Source organism: Tauraco erythrolophus, chromosome 17 (genome assembly GCF_009769465.1).
Source record: "Tauraco erythrolophus isolate bTauEry1 chromosome 17, bTauEry1.pri, whole genome shotgun sequence".
Classification (NCBI taxonomy): Eukaryota; Metazoa; Chordata; class Aves; order Musophagiformes; family Musophagidae; genus Tauraco; species Tauraco erythrolophus.
In genome coordinates, this window is record NC_141481.1 from 9,723,357 (window position 1) to 9,739,680 (window position 16,324).

Sequence of the window (16,324 nt, forward strand, 5' to 3'; positions counted from 1 at the left end):
GTATTCCCCAGCCCACAGCTGCTCTGTGTTCCCCAGCAGCTCAGTCTGTTTATCCTCACAACAGTCTAGTGACATTGGCAGGAGCATCATCCCCCTCGTACAGATGGGAAACAGAGGCAGAGGAAGAGCATTAACTTTGCTCAGTTGGAACGAGGCTTCAGCCCAGCCTCCTGAAGTCTTGGAGCAGCATCTTTTTGCTCTGAAATTGTGCACTAAAAAGAAAACTTTCTGTTAGATCTCCCTCAATTCCACTATCCTCGAGGTGACTGGTTTCAATTTGAGAAAAAAAAAAAAAAAGAAGAAAACAACAAAGAAAAATACTCCCACCCTGCCCTAGGGAATAGGCAGTTGTTTAGGGAAGCACATGCAGTAAGGGAGAAACTGTGTCAGGAAGAAAAAAAGCACGAGAAAGAGCACAATAAGACGAAGACAGCAGCAAGAATTAAAGTTAGGTGCTAACGTGAATCAAGCTGCTACAGCGTATGAAAGAAAATGATGCATAGGAAGTTTAAATACAGGATTTGATGCTGTAACACCAGAGATTACTTAATAGCTCCTGTTTTAGAGCTGCTGATTAGTGCAACCCAAGATGGGTCCTTGCTGACCCTTCCAGGAATCCCAGCACAATCATCTGGCAGGAAGGCATCACGCTCGCACGGTGATGGCAGCCGCTCCCGGAGCTGAACAGAAATCAAGTCTCCAGCAACCACATGGACAAATTGAAAACAAAATATAAAAATAAAATAACCTGTAATTAACAAGAATGAGGAGTTAACAGAGGCCTACAATCTCTAATCAATCTCTTGCTGCCTGGCCTGCTCCACCGATGAGCCCCATTGTTATTTTTGATTGTGTGTGCAAGAGTGCGAGACGGCTGCTGGAAGAATAGCACTCCATCAAAATTGTGATTTCTTTCTCCTCTTGAGACTCATCAAGGGTGAGGAGGAGGAGAGGGGAGAAGATGGAGATGCAAAAAGAAACAAACAGCTAGAACAGGCTTCTCAGAGATACTCTGCTGGGTTCAAGGAGGAAAAAAAACTGAAATTGTAGGTATGCCAAGCATGTGGACTGGGATCCAGAGCTCCCACCAGTGCTGTCAGCTTCAAGACAGAACAAAAGCACTCAAGTGAGTAAAAATAATCCCTGTATAAACCATTCTGCTCCTTCTGAGATGTACATTGTTCACCGGTGGGCCCTGGCCAACGTGATGCTAAGGCTGCGCTGGCATCCCAGCACACTGGATTCTCTCTGCAGGTTTAACCACATGAGTTTTGTCTTCCCCTTTCAGCCAGCACTTTGTCAGCATCACTTTGTGTTTGAAAAATAGCCTCTGAAGTATTTCTTATTCAGTCCAGCCTCATTTCCCTCCTCAAGAAAAGAGAATTAAACTATTACTTCTTGTCTGCATAGCTGCCCTATTCATTTCCACACCTTGTCAACATAGAGGCAACAGGACGGCCGAGTACACAAGCAATGAGTCAAGCAAAGGAAGACTGGGAAGTCAATAGGTGGTATCTGTCCTTCCACTGCATCCTTCTTCCATACGAAGCCTTTATCCCTTTCACTTCGCTATGTTCTGTCTCTGCACTCATGGTGAACCACAGCAGAAGCAAGTGTTCACTTTTCACATTGCCTCGAAGTTCAAGACTGACAGTTCCCCTTATAGACCTGCAAACCAACTCTTTAGGTAACTCCCTAAAGAGGTGTGCAAAGGCAGCGTGTGTGTGCTGGCTGTTAATTTAATAGGTTGCAGAAAAGCTGTTGATTTTATTACCGTATTACCAATCCAACAGGACACCAACAAAGGTTTTATTCTGCAGCAAGAAGTGCCAGTCCTGCAGCTGGCAACATTCTCCAGCTTTGTCATGATGCTTCTGGTTTTGTTTGCTGTCTGATAACTTGGGTATTCTCTTTCAAGGCATCAAGCCTACAATCTTGGGGATGCTCTTCAATGAACTACTGCTGGCATTTGGGTTTCCACTTGGTATTTTTGACAGAAAATATTTGACAGAAAATAACAACACGGGCGAGACCTGGAAGCAGACAGAATTCTGTCCTCTGCAAGACTGGGCTCTGAGGATATAGAAAATATCTGCCTAAAGGCAGCCTTTTGGCCAAGAGTATTTAAGAGCTCAGATAAATAACATCGCTGTGATAATGGAAAGAGTTTGCCTGTTTTAACGTCCTTACCAACCAACTAAGATTCAAATAATTCATACATGAATTACTGAGAAATCTGAGCACTCCTTTCTGAGAGAGGAACCTGAAACCAGAAACATTTCAAACACCACCAGATCTGATATAGCTGTTACACAGGCTCAGATCAATTGCCTTTTCAGTCCAGGATCCTATCAAGGATAGTGACCAGCACCACATTCATGCCACAACAGCGGAAACAGTTTACCTGTAGCACAGTGAACAACCAAGCACAGATTCCTCTCTCTGAGCGCTCTTCTTCCTCTCTCAAGTCTTCTTTCCCAAGTATTTCCAGAGCATGGAGTCAAATGTTGCCAGCTACAGCAGCAGCAGCAAAACCATATGTAGACAGAACCCAGAAAATAAGCAGCCTGCATGGGAATTTTCTTCGTAACATCTGTAGTAAGAGGTTGCCTTTACACCTTAAAGCAGAGAGCTCAGCATGTCCCTACTTAAGTTAAATGTAAATATTTAATCTAAACTAGATATTACTAAGTGTCCACAAAGATATCTTAACATTTTAAAAAATCTGAGCTCCTGCTCTCAGCAGCACCTTGAAGCCATAGGGTCTACAAAATAAAAGGATTTCCACTCTTTTCATTTTAAATTGATTGGCTTCAAATGCTTTGGCTGGGATTGTGTCTTTAGGCACACAAAAAGACAAAGCCCATGATTTAATTTCTCTACACTGTTTGTTCATTTGTACAAGTGTCTCCGAATCATCCACTCTACAAATTTGACCAGTCTTTCTGTTTACCAAAATACTTTCTTTGTCTGAAACAATTGTCATTGCCTTTCTAAAGACCTCGTTTCCTCACTCTCATTCAGGATCTACCCAGAAACAAGGGTAAACAGCGTGATGTACACATGGCCAAGCAATGACATCCTGGTTTGCCACAGCTTAATTCCAGGTTGGCTGAGCTGATTTTGAGGCTCCCCAGCAACGTTTGTTTGTTTTAACAGATGTGTTAATAGGTTGTTGTTACAAAGGGAGTCAATACAGTTCTTGGGTATCTCATCGGTGGCCTGGCCTAGACGCACCAGCCAAGTGTCACGCAGAACACAAAGTCTGTGCCATGGCCTAACACATCTAATGTACCAGCCACAGTAACAGAACATGAAACTGTCAAGTGCCCTAGTACCTATAATGCATTACATTCCCCCCCAAAATCATCAGAAACTAAACTCCTGGTGACAAATCTGCAACGCCGCTTTCCACAGCATTTAATTGAAAGAATAAAAAAGAGCAAAGAAGCGAGAGCGAGCTGTGAAGCCCGAGATGCACCTTGCTGCCCACACGCTCACACAGAGGGTCTGAAAATCACTGGAACATCCTTCAAGTTGATGAGCTCATCTGTTGCATCAATAGGGATCGCCAATACACGCTGATACGGTTTCATTGGAATTCAGTGCTCATTTATAGAAGCAGTCATTTATATTCGCAGCATGGCACTGTGATTAACCCTTTCATTGAAGCTGTAATTCCAATTAATGTGAAGTGGCTGGACACATACAGCATGTACCTAATAAGCTCTACTACAGTAACAGCATATCTTGGTCAGGAAAACCAAGCACATCTTTCATCTTCATTTAACTTTGAAGGGGTTACGTTACAGTAGCTCCTATTGCATCCCTGCTATTGAAAATAAAATGCCACCAGCAGTGCTACTGAAATATGCTCCAAAGTTTACAGGCAAACTACAGAAGCTTGTAAAGTGCCAGGGGACTTCCCTGACTTAATTATATAGACCCCGTTTTATAAATTGCTTGAATGGAATAAATATAAATAGCAATCCCTGCTTTGTGACCTCTGTGGGTTAATGAAACGCACACAAACACCCACAGCCTGCCTCGGCTCAGAAATTCCACAGCATAAACACACAACCTTGCTGGAAGCCGTAGCCAGGATTCAAGCCTGGTACATACATGAGAACCAGCTGCCTGGACTCAGCAAGGAAATAATTTGTTGTTTATATTCTACCACTATTCTAAGCTGCAGAGAGTGGGAACCGTCTGCAATTTACTGAACACGGAGAAAGAGTCTGAGATTTTGTTGTTCAGGCTCCAATTAGAAAATCTGCTTCTCTTACCCAAAGAGGTGTATGAGGTAAGAGAGGCTGAGGAATTCCATGAATCAATAAGCAATCCACCCTTGGCTCTGGGAAATGCAAGATCTTGAAACTGCTGCTGCTCTACCTGGCGACACTTACCTCCATCCTCTGGACATAGTTGGAAATAAAGACTTGAGTGAAGAAGAGAAAGAAAGAAGAGTGTTTAGGGAGAGGAATTCCTACTTGATTATTCGTTCTTCTGCAAGTAAATTATTTCTATTGCCATGACATGAAGGAATATTTGTTCCTACTGAAGACAAACTACTGAAGCCAGCCAGCTCTTGTCTATGTGGCCCATATGCAATTTTCTCATGTTTTCTTAACTTTCTCCAAGCACTCCATCTCTCCTATGACGCAAAAAGAGCTCCTAGTTGTACTGTCTGGGCATGGCGTCCAACAGACATCTCCAGGAGCCTGCTGAAGTTTCGTTCCCTACATGTTTAAGGGTACAGGTGTGAGTACAGGCCTCTAGAGGCCTTAGAGCTAACAGCATTGTACCATCTCAACGAGAACTGTTTTCAGGGTTCAGTGATGGTACCTTGAAACTAACAGAGCCGTCCTCTTCCCCAGACAGTGAACTTTATTTTCTTACTGTCATTTGTCTCAGTCCAGAAGCATCATAAGGCCAAGTAATACAACAGTTTTGGCAACATTTTCCTAGTTCTACTAATGATCCTAGGTGCTGTCTTATACTTACCCTCACTTGCTTTATTTTCTGATGCTCTAGAGCTGCAGAACAGGAAAACATTTGTCCTGTTATATAAAGAAACAATACTGCAGCAATCCACATGCGGCACACAGCAGTAGGTCTGGAAACAGAACCTCTCCAGGTCCTGCCTGCAGAGTCCCCTCCTGTACTGAATGGCTCCAAAACTCTCATCCTTCTCATAAATGAGACTCACCCCAGGGGGCTCTGTGGGAGTCAGGTATGATTTTAAGTGCCAGTGGCGTTTGCCACCAAGAAGGAGAATGTTCTCTCACTGACCTGTAAACCTGGGCTGGTGACATGTGAATCTACGTAACAGCTTGACGATGACTCTCACGTCACACCTCAGCCCTCTAATGCATCAACCCAACTGTGCTAGCTGGAAGGTAACGCAGAAGGAAAACAGTGCCTATCAAGCCAGAATCCAACCTCAGACCACCTACCTAGACCAATAAAGGTATCAGACTGGCAGAAGACAGACTTTTATTGCTATTCATCTGTGCTGTTCACGTAAATGGCACTTCACAGACACAAGGATGAGTTGCTGCTCAAAAGGAATTCCAATTTACATAAAGACAAGTTGATGACATGCAGACAAGCTAGAGGATAGCAAAGACAGTAAGGATATATAACTCACAGCGAAGTAAGGATGAAACCTCAATGGTTACATAAGGTTTTACTGCCATGGCATATATAACTGATAATAAAAAAGGTGAAGTGCAAGGCCAGATGCCTTAGGTATTATGCATATAGAGGCTCTTCTCTTTCCTCCTGACTTTGATATATAAGTGGGAGACCAGATGCCAAACCTTCTAAGGTAATTTTTTAAAAGAAGAAATGATCTTTACTTCCCCCATAAGGAACACCCAGTCACATAGCAGAGGGGCAGTGATTTTCCAGTCTAATCACTGAGAAAGAGAAAATACAGTCTGGCATACCAAAACCCATGCACCCAAAGAAGCAGGTGCAGCGAGGGGTGCACAGCCTACCTTAAAAAGCAGGCAGTCTCCTTGGTGCTCGGCGTAAATAGAGGTGAGTCGATACTGGTTCTCAGTCGTGATGTCGATCTGGTACCCCGTTAGCGTGTAGCACACCTTGCGAAACTCCTGGATCTTGGTCTGGAAAACTTCTTTCAGACGCTGGTTTTTTAGTTCTGCACTTTCCACTTGCTTCTTCAGCTCTATGTAGGGGAAGAAAACAGGTACTTTGTTACACGTCATCAGCACAGAGCCTTTGTGCCGCATCTACAGTGCTAGCCAAACTAAGTGAATTGAAAAGGTTAATTAAATTTTTAAAAAGTGAATTAAGCAGGCAGAGTAAAGAAACAGGCAAGATAGATTCCTTTCCTCCTGGCCCCTGGAGACCAGAAGATAATAAACTGGGGAATAAGGAAAACAGACGTGTCTTGGTGGGATGGTTTTTTCTTTTGCTCAGCCAGCCTTTCAACAACGTGCTACAAAATGCAAAGCTATAGCATCCCTTTCCCCGCACACACACATCTTATTTTCTACACAGAACCCGAGAGAAAGGTGTTACGCTACAGGAAACAAGAAAGTGGAAAAATGGTAAGAAATACGCCTCTGCGTGGTTGCATCGGGAGGAAGCGACCTGTAAGGGAAACCTCCTCCAACCTACCCTTGATTTGACTGTAAGTGCCTTGATCTCAAATTGACACATTGCTTAGGAATCCCTTCAGATTCGGGAAGGGGTTCTTATTGTGATAAAAAGCCTGAAGAGCACCACTGCCTCTTTGCATTTGTTGCCTTAACTGGACTAGTCCCTAGAAGAGAGGTCCTGTGAGACTGCCTGCCACTCACCCGGTGTTTTACTGCTACAAAGGGAGCCGCCAGCACTGTGAATCCTTCAAGAGGATACACAACAATTACCATGAATCTTCACCCAAGGTGCCTTCTGAGTAATTAAACCTCGATTTATCCCCCCATTAATTACAGAGCTTGGCTTTACTTTAATATACACTAGAGATGTCTCCCAAGTCAGTCTGTTTTATCAACACTGCAGTCCAGGGTTAGAGAGAATTTGTTTGTTTTTTTTTTTTCTAACAGCAAACAAATAGACTTCCTCACTTAGGTACCTCTTTGTCATTCAGAGATTTAAGGCTTTGTCTGTGCTGTGATCAGAGACATAATTGCAGCACGTGGAAGCCATATGTCTTTATTTTAGCTAGTTCAGAATCCAGCACCAGGATAGCAGAAACTTCGGCAAGATGACTGCTTGAGAATGAAGGAAGGTTTTTGGCTGGGCTTATACAGCCCACGCTAGAGGATTACTGTTTCCCAAGTGAGCTGGAAAAGTTTTTGCTCAAGTATTTGCCAGAAAGTGCTTCCATCGACTTCCCAAGCGTAGTGAAGGAAGAATGTAGGATGGTAACTGCAAGGCCATGGACTCGCCTGTGATTCACCTCTGAGAAGAGGAGAATCACTGCAAGTGCATCAGGAGAATGCGAGTCTCCTCTCATCTTCTGTACTGCTTTAGTGAGGTGCTCCGGGTGGGACAAAAGGATAATTCAGTGTGTTAAGTTAAAGTGCCTTAAACGCCACTGAGGATGGCCACCCTGCTCAGAAGTACTTTGGCATTAATCCAATTCAGCTTAATCCCCAGACAAGGACAGGAACTCTTTAATGGTTAAAGAGAACTACGTGTTCCTTTACTTCTGAGTGAGAGCATCCTCACAGAGAGAGGTAACGCTGGCCAACTCCTTACCTTCGGTTAATTCAGCTCCACCTTTCCAAGTGGCTTGTGGAGATGATGTACGAGCAAAGTATTTCCTTTGCTTCAGGTTTCCCCCCAGCTCTATCTTGCTTTATCAAGGGGAGCAAGCCAGTCTGGGGGAGTATCATATACCAGTTTGTTCACTAAATTACTGCTATACAGGGAACCCTCCAATTGCTGGGGGTATGTAAGGAAAATAGAGTATCCAAACTCTTCTCACAAGACTGAAGGGTTGTGCCTTACACACTGCCCCTTCTCATGAGCTTGAAAAGGCTGTGTCTTTTCTGACCACCCGTCATCCCATTCCTACCAAGCTCATCACCGCATGATTAACTCAGCCCTTCCTTGGATTGTTACCACCTTTTCCCCATCATCTCAGCTGGGTCTGGTCTTTGATTAATTTAGTAATCAGCCTCCGAAATCAGGAGGTTAATTGGCAGCTCTGACCTCAATGTTCTCACAGTCTTCATTCAGCTATGCAACTGTTGCAGACAAAATCCTATATATGAAAGTAAAAATTCAATGACCACATTGCAGTGGTAAATAACATTTCGCCACTGTCAGAGACAGCACTGCCTTTAATATATCGCACATGTCCAACAGTGATTTTTTTTTTTTTTTCCCTAATAAATGCAGCCTAGCCTTGGAAAAGTAAATCTGCCTTTTCCTACCGCATCTCAGAGGCTGCCTTTCCTGACTTTTATAACCTTGGAGGTAGATGGCACCCTAATTCATTAACTCCTTGAGCAGCTTTCATTATTCAATTATTCATGAAAAGTTAGTGCCTTTTCCACTGTTTTGTCTCTCAGGCTCGGTACTGCTAATGGTCATCACCAGCATCCTCACATCCATTGGGTTACAGCCTTATTGCCCACCCAGCAGCTCTGGCCTAGGTAGACTACAACCATGTGAATCTAGAACAGCAATTAAGTGATGGCAACTCTTTTCCTCCACTACCCTCAGGGTGAAAAGCAAAAAAAAAAAAAAATCTGACTACAATCAGCCTTTTATGCAAGAAATCCTGAGCTTTTAAATTTAACTGAAGGACTAGCAAGCCTTTGCTCTCAACAGCGTGCCCTCACCTCCTCCCCGGCATTCCTCCTGGTCCTCTTACCAGTGCCTGCGGCATTTTTGGTGTACTACCCCATCAGCCATCCTGGCTGAAGGAATCCATCTGCATGAAGAAAACATTACCTCCCTGTTAGAGATGCCTTGTGCCCGCCACAGGCACAAGGTGCTGAACTCGATAACTGCTAATGTAGACACAGCCGAAGGTGCTGGCACCAGCCATGGTCAGGGTAAAGCCTTGTCATCCCCTCCATGACTCCATTAGCAAATCCCCAACAGTGTTTCTTTAGTGGCGTAGCTTGGGAATGGGACAAAAAAAACCCACAAGCAGGTACAGGGACACAACAGGAATGCTTAAGTTTGCAACTTTCCCCAGCGAAAGGTCCGTTGAATCCTGACTGTAAAACAGAGATTGCTCTTCCGTTACGCCCAATTAAATTGCAGTCCTCAATAGTTCAGCTATAGGAACTGCTGATGCCTACCTCCTGCAGTATTTATCCCACGGAAACAATTCAGCTGGGGGCTACTCCCAAATTAACTCAGGACAGAGCTCAGGACTGTGACTACTCTGCTTTCCATTGAGGGCTCTGCTGATACAACCAAGAAGCTGCGTTGTGAGGAGGATTCACGGAAGAGTTACTTGGTAGGAAGGTAACCTGAGACTTGAGAAATGCAGGATGGGATCCCACTGCCGAAACAAAGCCACCCGAGATGCCCTAGGATATTTTTGGCAGCTTCCCACTTTGCATCAGCAGGAAAGATATTTCCTTTAGGTTGTGTCATAACCAGCCAGCCGCAGGCCAACATCTCAGACACTTTGGGGTGTCTAAAATGGCTCAAAACACCTATTTGTAGGCACTGGGTACCTACGTAGCCTCTCCACACCATGGCTCTGCTGTGGCACCGCAGATTCCCTGCACCCAGACAGCAGCACAAGCAGCACGTGCACTGACTTGGGGACAGTAATTAATCTTTCTAATATTTCCACCACCAAGTGAAGATGTTAAGCTATGAGGCAGCTCATTGTTTTCTCTGAGTCCGAATTCAACGATGTGATGGCGCTAATTCTTAAGCCTCACCTAATACCACTAATTCCCACCAAATTTCTAGCGCAGTCAGGAAAAATTGATTTAAAAGTTGTCATTTGCACAGAATGCAATTCAGCGTATTTCCGAGCCGTGCCTAAGGCACAGCTGCAGAGGCCACTGAACAGAGGGAGATCGTCTCAGGATGGGTCGAGGTGCCTTAACAGAGCAGGTTTCTGATGACAGCATTACAGTTTCCACCCGTTTTATCTCCCACCTACAGAACATTGAATGTCTTGATCCTTTAAGATCTTTCACAACATGTGGAGAATTAGGTTTAATTATAGCTTTAAAAGGCGGCGTTTGAAAACTAGAATCCCTGTATTTAGAGCACTTGCGTGAGGTCCTCTGTTCGACTCCGTTACACTTGCACAAAGCACGTCGCGGTGTGCTCGGCAGAAGCCACGGATGGGTAAAGTCACACCATAAACATCCTTCATCCTAGAGAAGGGATGTCGAACACCCCTCACCGATGCGTTAATGAAACAAATAAGAACTGAGAAAATAAGCGTGAGATTTGGCAGGTTATGCCTTGGTCAGGGATAATGACCGGCTGTTTCCTTTGCCTGTAAAAAAAAAAAAAAAAAAAGAGGAGAACAGAGAGAACAGGAAAAATATATGGAAATCATACTACCCTATCTCTTTTGTATTCAGGCCTAGGGTAGGTACAAAAATTACCCGTCCTGAAGAGTTTGATGGGAGAAAAAAAATCCTCACTGAAAAATATCATTAATCTGTTACAAAATTAATACTGCCAAATAATTAACTTCCCCCTAATGATGCTGCTTCTTGAAACACCTTGTATGTTCACACACTTACATCGACTTTAATGAATAATTCAAACTATTTTGGATAAATAAATAAAATATGAGTTGGGCTTTTTTGGTTTCATATTGAAAATGTCACTGCTTTTTATTCCATTGCTTTTACACTCCTTACATCTGAAAATGTTCACAGCTGCCTGGAAATACCACAGCTTTGGCTCTTGCTCCGAGTTCAGCTAGGTCAATCAATAGCAATAGCAGTCCCTCCACCAAAGAAAACCAAATCCACACTTAACCTTTATCCCCAGGGAAAGAGGAGAAAACAATGTGGCTCTCAGCATGCCAAAAGTGGCATGAAATTAAATGTATCACTAGTCTTTTCCAGGAAAAAACAAATTTGTTCCACCCGTCCTCAAAGATGCCACAAGCCATGTAGCTGCGTTAATTCAGTTGTGATCCCAGCTAACATCTCTCTCCCAGAAAGGCCTGCAGTCCTTTCTAACTCTCCATTAAAGGTTACTTTCTCTTAGTAACGTATTTGGGGGTCACTCACTCCAACATATACAGGATAAAGTATTTACACATGAATTCCCATCCCTGCTGACCCTGCCAGAACACCTCAGACAGATGCCGCCCAACATCGCTACAAAAGATACTGTATTTTTACCAACCTTGCTCTATTTAAACAACAGACTGCCGAGATTTTGTTTTCAGCCTACAGAAGGGATGCCATAACCATCCTGTTCTCACAAGGTCCATAACGGCAAGAGGGAATGCTACTTTCTCAGTTCCAAGAAGCGTGGCCACAATTACCCTTGTTCTCTCCCACCTAGACAAGCTGCTTCTCTCCATTTCCATAACGCCATGCCTGCCATGCAATGTCACCCATCAACCATCCCTACGTGTACCCCCAAACTCCGGGGTGATCTTACGGCAGTCTACCAGTACCTAAAGGGTCCGACAAGAAAACTGGAGAGGGGCTTTTTACAAGGGTGTGTAGCGACAGGACGAGGGGCAATGGCTTTAAACTGAAAGAGGGGAGATTTTGATTAGATCTAAGGAAGAAATTCTTCACTCTGAGGGAGGTGAGGTACTGGAACAGGTTGCCCAGAGAAGTTGTGGATGCCCCATCCCTGGAAGTGTTCAAGGCCAGGCTGGATGAGGCTTTGAGCAACCTGATCTAGTGGAATGTGTCCCTGCCCATGGCAGGGGGGGTGGAACGAGATGATCTTTGAGGTCCCTTCCAACCCAAACCGTTCTATGATTATTTAATTACACTCTTCTATCGCAGGTCTGTCCTTCCCATCTGACTCTCCACAACTCTTAACGCAGCCCTTTTTGCACATGAAGTCCTTCCAGTCATTCCCCTGCTCAAATCCCAAGCTGAAATTTTCTCTTCCAGCTTTAGTTTATGAGGAACAGCATCTGAAAAGAGTTCTATGATATTCTGTGAAGGACACAGTATAAAAGTAAGCTGTATCATATTAAATAAAGGCTAATAGAAGAAGAGCTGAGCGTTTTCTGATGTAGGCAAGTTTATGACCATTGCTTTCGAGAAATAAAATTCGCTTTGCCAGATTTTATAGGTGTGTTTTATGCCCTGGAGGAGCGGGACCACACAACCCGACCGGCGCGGCAGCCCCACGTCACCCTCGCCCGACCTTACGGTCTGGCAGACTGAAACCACGCGTTGCAAAACTTGCAATTTGTGACATTACAACCATGAATTATAACTTTTCTTGAAGGTAAAAACAGTTTTATATTCCACAGACTGCACTAGCTGTTCAATTTTAAACCTAAGTGGTATTTATTTGATCAGTCAACACTGGTTTATTTTTAAACCGTGTATGTACCATATGGTTCAGTGCACCTCCCAGCCCCCTCCTTCAGCCACCAGCTTGCCCTTCCAGCAGCTCAGGGAGGAGTTTTCAAAGACAGAACATCTCAAGTAAAGGTCTCCATCACCATGGCCAGCTACAGCTCTTGTGCTGCCCAAGAACCATCCACTAAGAAAACTTCTCCTATGTTTCACTTCACTGAAGATGGTTGTCTGAAGCCCCCATTTCAGACAAGCCACATATCTTTACTAGGGTACCATTATTTTGGAAAGAAGTCCATAATTAACCTTTATTTTCCATATTAACTTGCACAAAGTGGCAGAGGACACCAGGAGGCTAGAGTGAAAGAAGCAGGACACTGAGGACCAGAGAGAAGCAGCTATGGAAGAGGATGAACCTTATCTTGCAGTACCTACACACTCACATAACATGAATTAGGATTAAGTAAAGGGTTCTTTTCTTCTTCCGACAATGCTGAGATTACAACACAAGGTTGCAAAACTCACAAGCACACTTGAAGTTGGCCTACATACAGGATTCAGCCTGGGCAGATGAACCACCATGGAGCGAAAGGCTCCCTCAGGGGATCCCAGCGCAGGCACTGCTTGGAGCTTTCTCCGCCCTTCTCCTTGTTGGCAAAGCTGTTCTGGAGTAGGGGAAGGTGGGAAACAAGTGGGCTTTTGGAAGCTCAGTTCAGCTCCTCAGCCACCCCTGCGGCGTTTCCATGTTGTTCTCAGTGAAGGCAGTGCAGTGTTGTGTAAAGAGACCCTGGGTAGCTTTAAAATCACTGGCTTAAACGATGCGAGCAGCCTGCGTGCAGCAATACAGAACTCGGTGGGGACGGCAACGTCCACCCCAGACGCAGGATAAATGAACCTCAGGAGAGCTATTTATTGCCCAAGGTGGACTTCACCAATTAGCATGATATGGCACAAACCGTTTGACATCCGTTAGGATTGTCACACTGGTCATAAATCATGAACCAACCAGGAAGACATCTCTCTCCACCCCCCAAACGATGACTAAAGTCTTCTAGCCACACTTCCCTTCCATATGGCAATTACGGACCAACAGCACTTCCCAGAACAAAGTGATGTCAGCTGGAGCTGCAGCTAGTCATTAACTTCAGATGCAAAAAATAGCCTCACCTTAAAAAATACAAATATACTGTGTCACTTAAGTTTACAGGAAAGTAGTTATCATCTTCTAGAACAAGCCAGCAAATACCAGGCATAAGTCTTCCAGTCTACTTGTTTTCCAGGTAATCTATTTTGGAGTTATGAAAGAAAAACTCACTGGGACTTTTCACGGGCTTTAGTTCAGGGAAGGCTGGTAGCAAGAACAGGGGCATAACTTGTATCTCTTGTCAGAGGAAGGAGGATCACTTCTTCACTAGGCTGTTTCCAAGAAAAAGAGTGGTTTTGAAACCCCTCAAGTGTCTAATGTAGAATTAATCCTAGGGACTATATAATTAACTTATATAATACACACTGTTAATTACAAGGGGTGGCCTGCAGAAGCATCTAACAGACAAATTTATCCCCTGTCTGATCACCTCCCCTGCACTCTGCCCATTAATTCGTTTCCACTGGCACATCACTACTATTACTACTACCCCAAAACACTGGATGCTATTTAAACCTCTGAAACAGCATCCAACATCTGCTATTAAAACAAACACAGAAAAACCACTCCAAAAATATTTGTTTGTTCCCTCTCAAAGTGAAGATTTTTTGCAGGAGTTATAGTCATTCACAATGCAGGGTGGACAATATTCAATCATGCATTAGAGAGTGCTTTACAGTTTATTATCTAATCATGTTCACCGAGGCTACGAGCAGGAGCTTTGCACCACTGGCAAGAGATGATTTCAGCTTTCCCAGGAGCAAAGCCGTTTTGCTCTTAGTCCAGGAACTTTCTATGCTTAAATTCTGATGTGGAGACTCATGGAAATGCTATTTCGACTCAGTGATAGTGTCCAGGATTACATTACTTACAGTATCTTGTCTCTTTCTCTCCCCTGTGCTGCAAAGACTGCGCTCACAACGCAACGATATCGTAGCTTCGCAGGCACGTGGATCTAAATATAGAATTAACAAACACCTAAAGAGATTCCTCCCATTTCTAAAGTAGTTTATCAAGTAACTATGCGCTGCAAGACAGATGCTGAGATGGGACAGGACACCATAAGGCCTTCCTTAACTCGTATTTGGGATGCACAGATCGAACTCTAAACCCTGCCAGCTCCCTGACTATTTGGAGGATGGCTGTAAATAAGCACACGCCGTCGCATTGAACTAAATCCCTTCCTACCTGTGAACCGCCTCTCATTCTTGACAGACATTAGAACACTATTACCAGCTCCACAACTCACTTTTTTTTTTTTTTGAGACAAAGCCTGGTGCCCCCATCCCATCGGTAAGGCGGCTTTGCCGAAAGGTCAGCCTGCTATTCCCTTTGTTTGCACAGCTGGGGCTAATGGATCCGCTTCCGTGGCGCACAGCACGCTGGCGGGTCCGAGGGTCGCAGAGGACGGTGAGGAAAAACCACACACCGCTTCAGCCAGCCAGCAGGGATGAAAACACAACAGATAAAGGCGAGTCTCTGCAGCACGCCGCCTTATTTGTGTTTTTAATGGGAGAAGATTGCAGAGTTGTTTTAGGGCTTTTGTTCCAAAGGAAACTAAGCTCTAAAAAGCCTCTGCTCACTCCTTCTATTCAATCCTTTTTTTTCCCCTGTTTATCCCCTTAATAGTGTTTTGAAGTGTTGGCACTGCAAACATATCGCTCTCGGCTTGAAAGCACTCTGGATGCCAACTAGTTGAACCTTCCCCAAACCCTTCTTTTTGCTCTTCGTGCTCCTGCAGCAAGGCCCCAAAGGCACCTACTCTGCTCAAAAATCACACCAGAATTTTCCTCCGTGCGCTCTTCGGAGTGCCCTGGACCTCCTCTCACAGGATAGCAGGTTCTGCCCTACTTTATTGGCGTATTTTTCATGTTCTACTTCATTTTCTGGTGGCTACTTTATGAAAACAATCCTTTAAAGATGATCATGCTGGAGCTGAACAAAATGCTGGTTCAGCATGGAGCAGAACAACAACAGGGGAAAAGGGGCTTTCAAATAACAAAACTGCAGGAATGTGACACAGACGTAAAGACAAGCAATCTTTTTTCCCTGGAGCATGAAAGATGTTTGGAAACAGAGCCATCTCCTGGATAACCAGGCTTTCAATCACATTATTCCAGCCTCTAGAGCTCATGTTTCCATTGAAGGAGTATGAAGTGTTATTATGAATAGGAGAGTAACTTCCTTTAACCCTGTGCTAATGCTCTCGAGCAAGAGGTGAAGGCTTGAAGTCTTCAAGCAAGCCTCACAAACTGTCCCAAGACCGGCAGGACCACCAAAACTGTCTCTGGGCAGGCAGACAGGAAAGGTAACAGCTGTCTCAGCCCAAGCGCCGAGTCTCGTTTCCCAATTCTGAATTATTCATCACGTGCTAACTTCCAAACCAGTTCAGTTTTAAATTTTTAAATATTTAATAATTGGGTATTAAATATTCATGCAATTTTATTAGAAATTTTGGAAGATGGGCACTAAGGCTGTAATTGTTAAGTTCATCATTGGGACTGACTGGCTACTCAGAGAGACTTTCTAGCTTCCTAGAGAGAGAAGGAAGAGGGAAAAAAAGGCAAAACAAGTATTTATGGACCTCTCTGACTCTATATCACAAGACAACACAGATACCTGTGCCATTCACTTTCCAAAAAAAAAAAAACCTCTTCATGAAAAGATGAGAAACCTACACTGGGAATATGCTAGAAAGTCC

At 44.1% G+C, this 16,324-nt stretch overlaps 1 protein-coding gene across 1 annotated transcript in view; it reads right to left on the minus strand.

Annotated features, from left to right (window-relative positions):
- MAD1L1 (mitotic arrest deficient 1 like 1) overlaps positions 1-16,324 on the minus strand; it is a 384,548-nt gene that overhangs the window by 86,527 nt on the left and 281,697 nt on the right. The window contains 1 exon segment of the mRNA XM_086622170.1: positions 6,003-6,193. Coding sequence (XP_086478296.1) covers positions 6,003-6,193 — 191 coding nt within the window.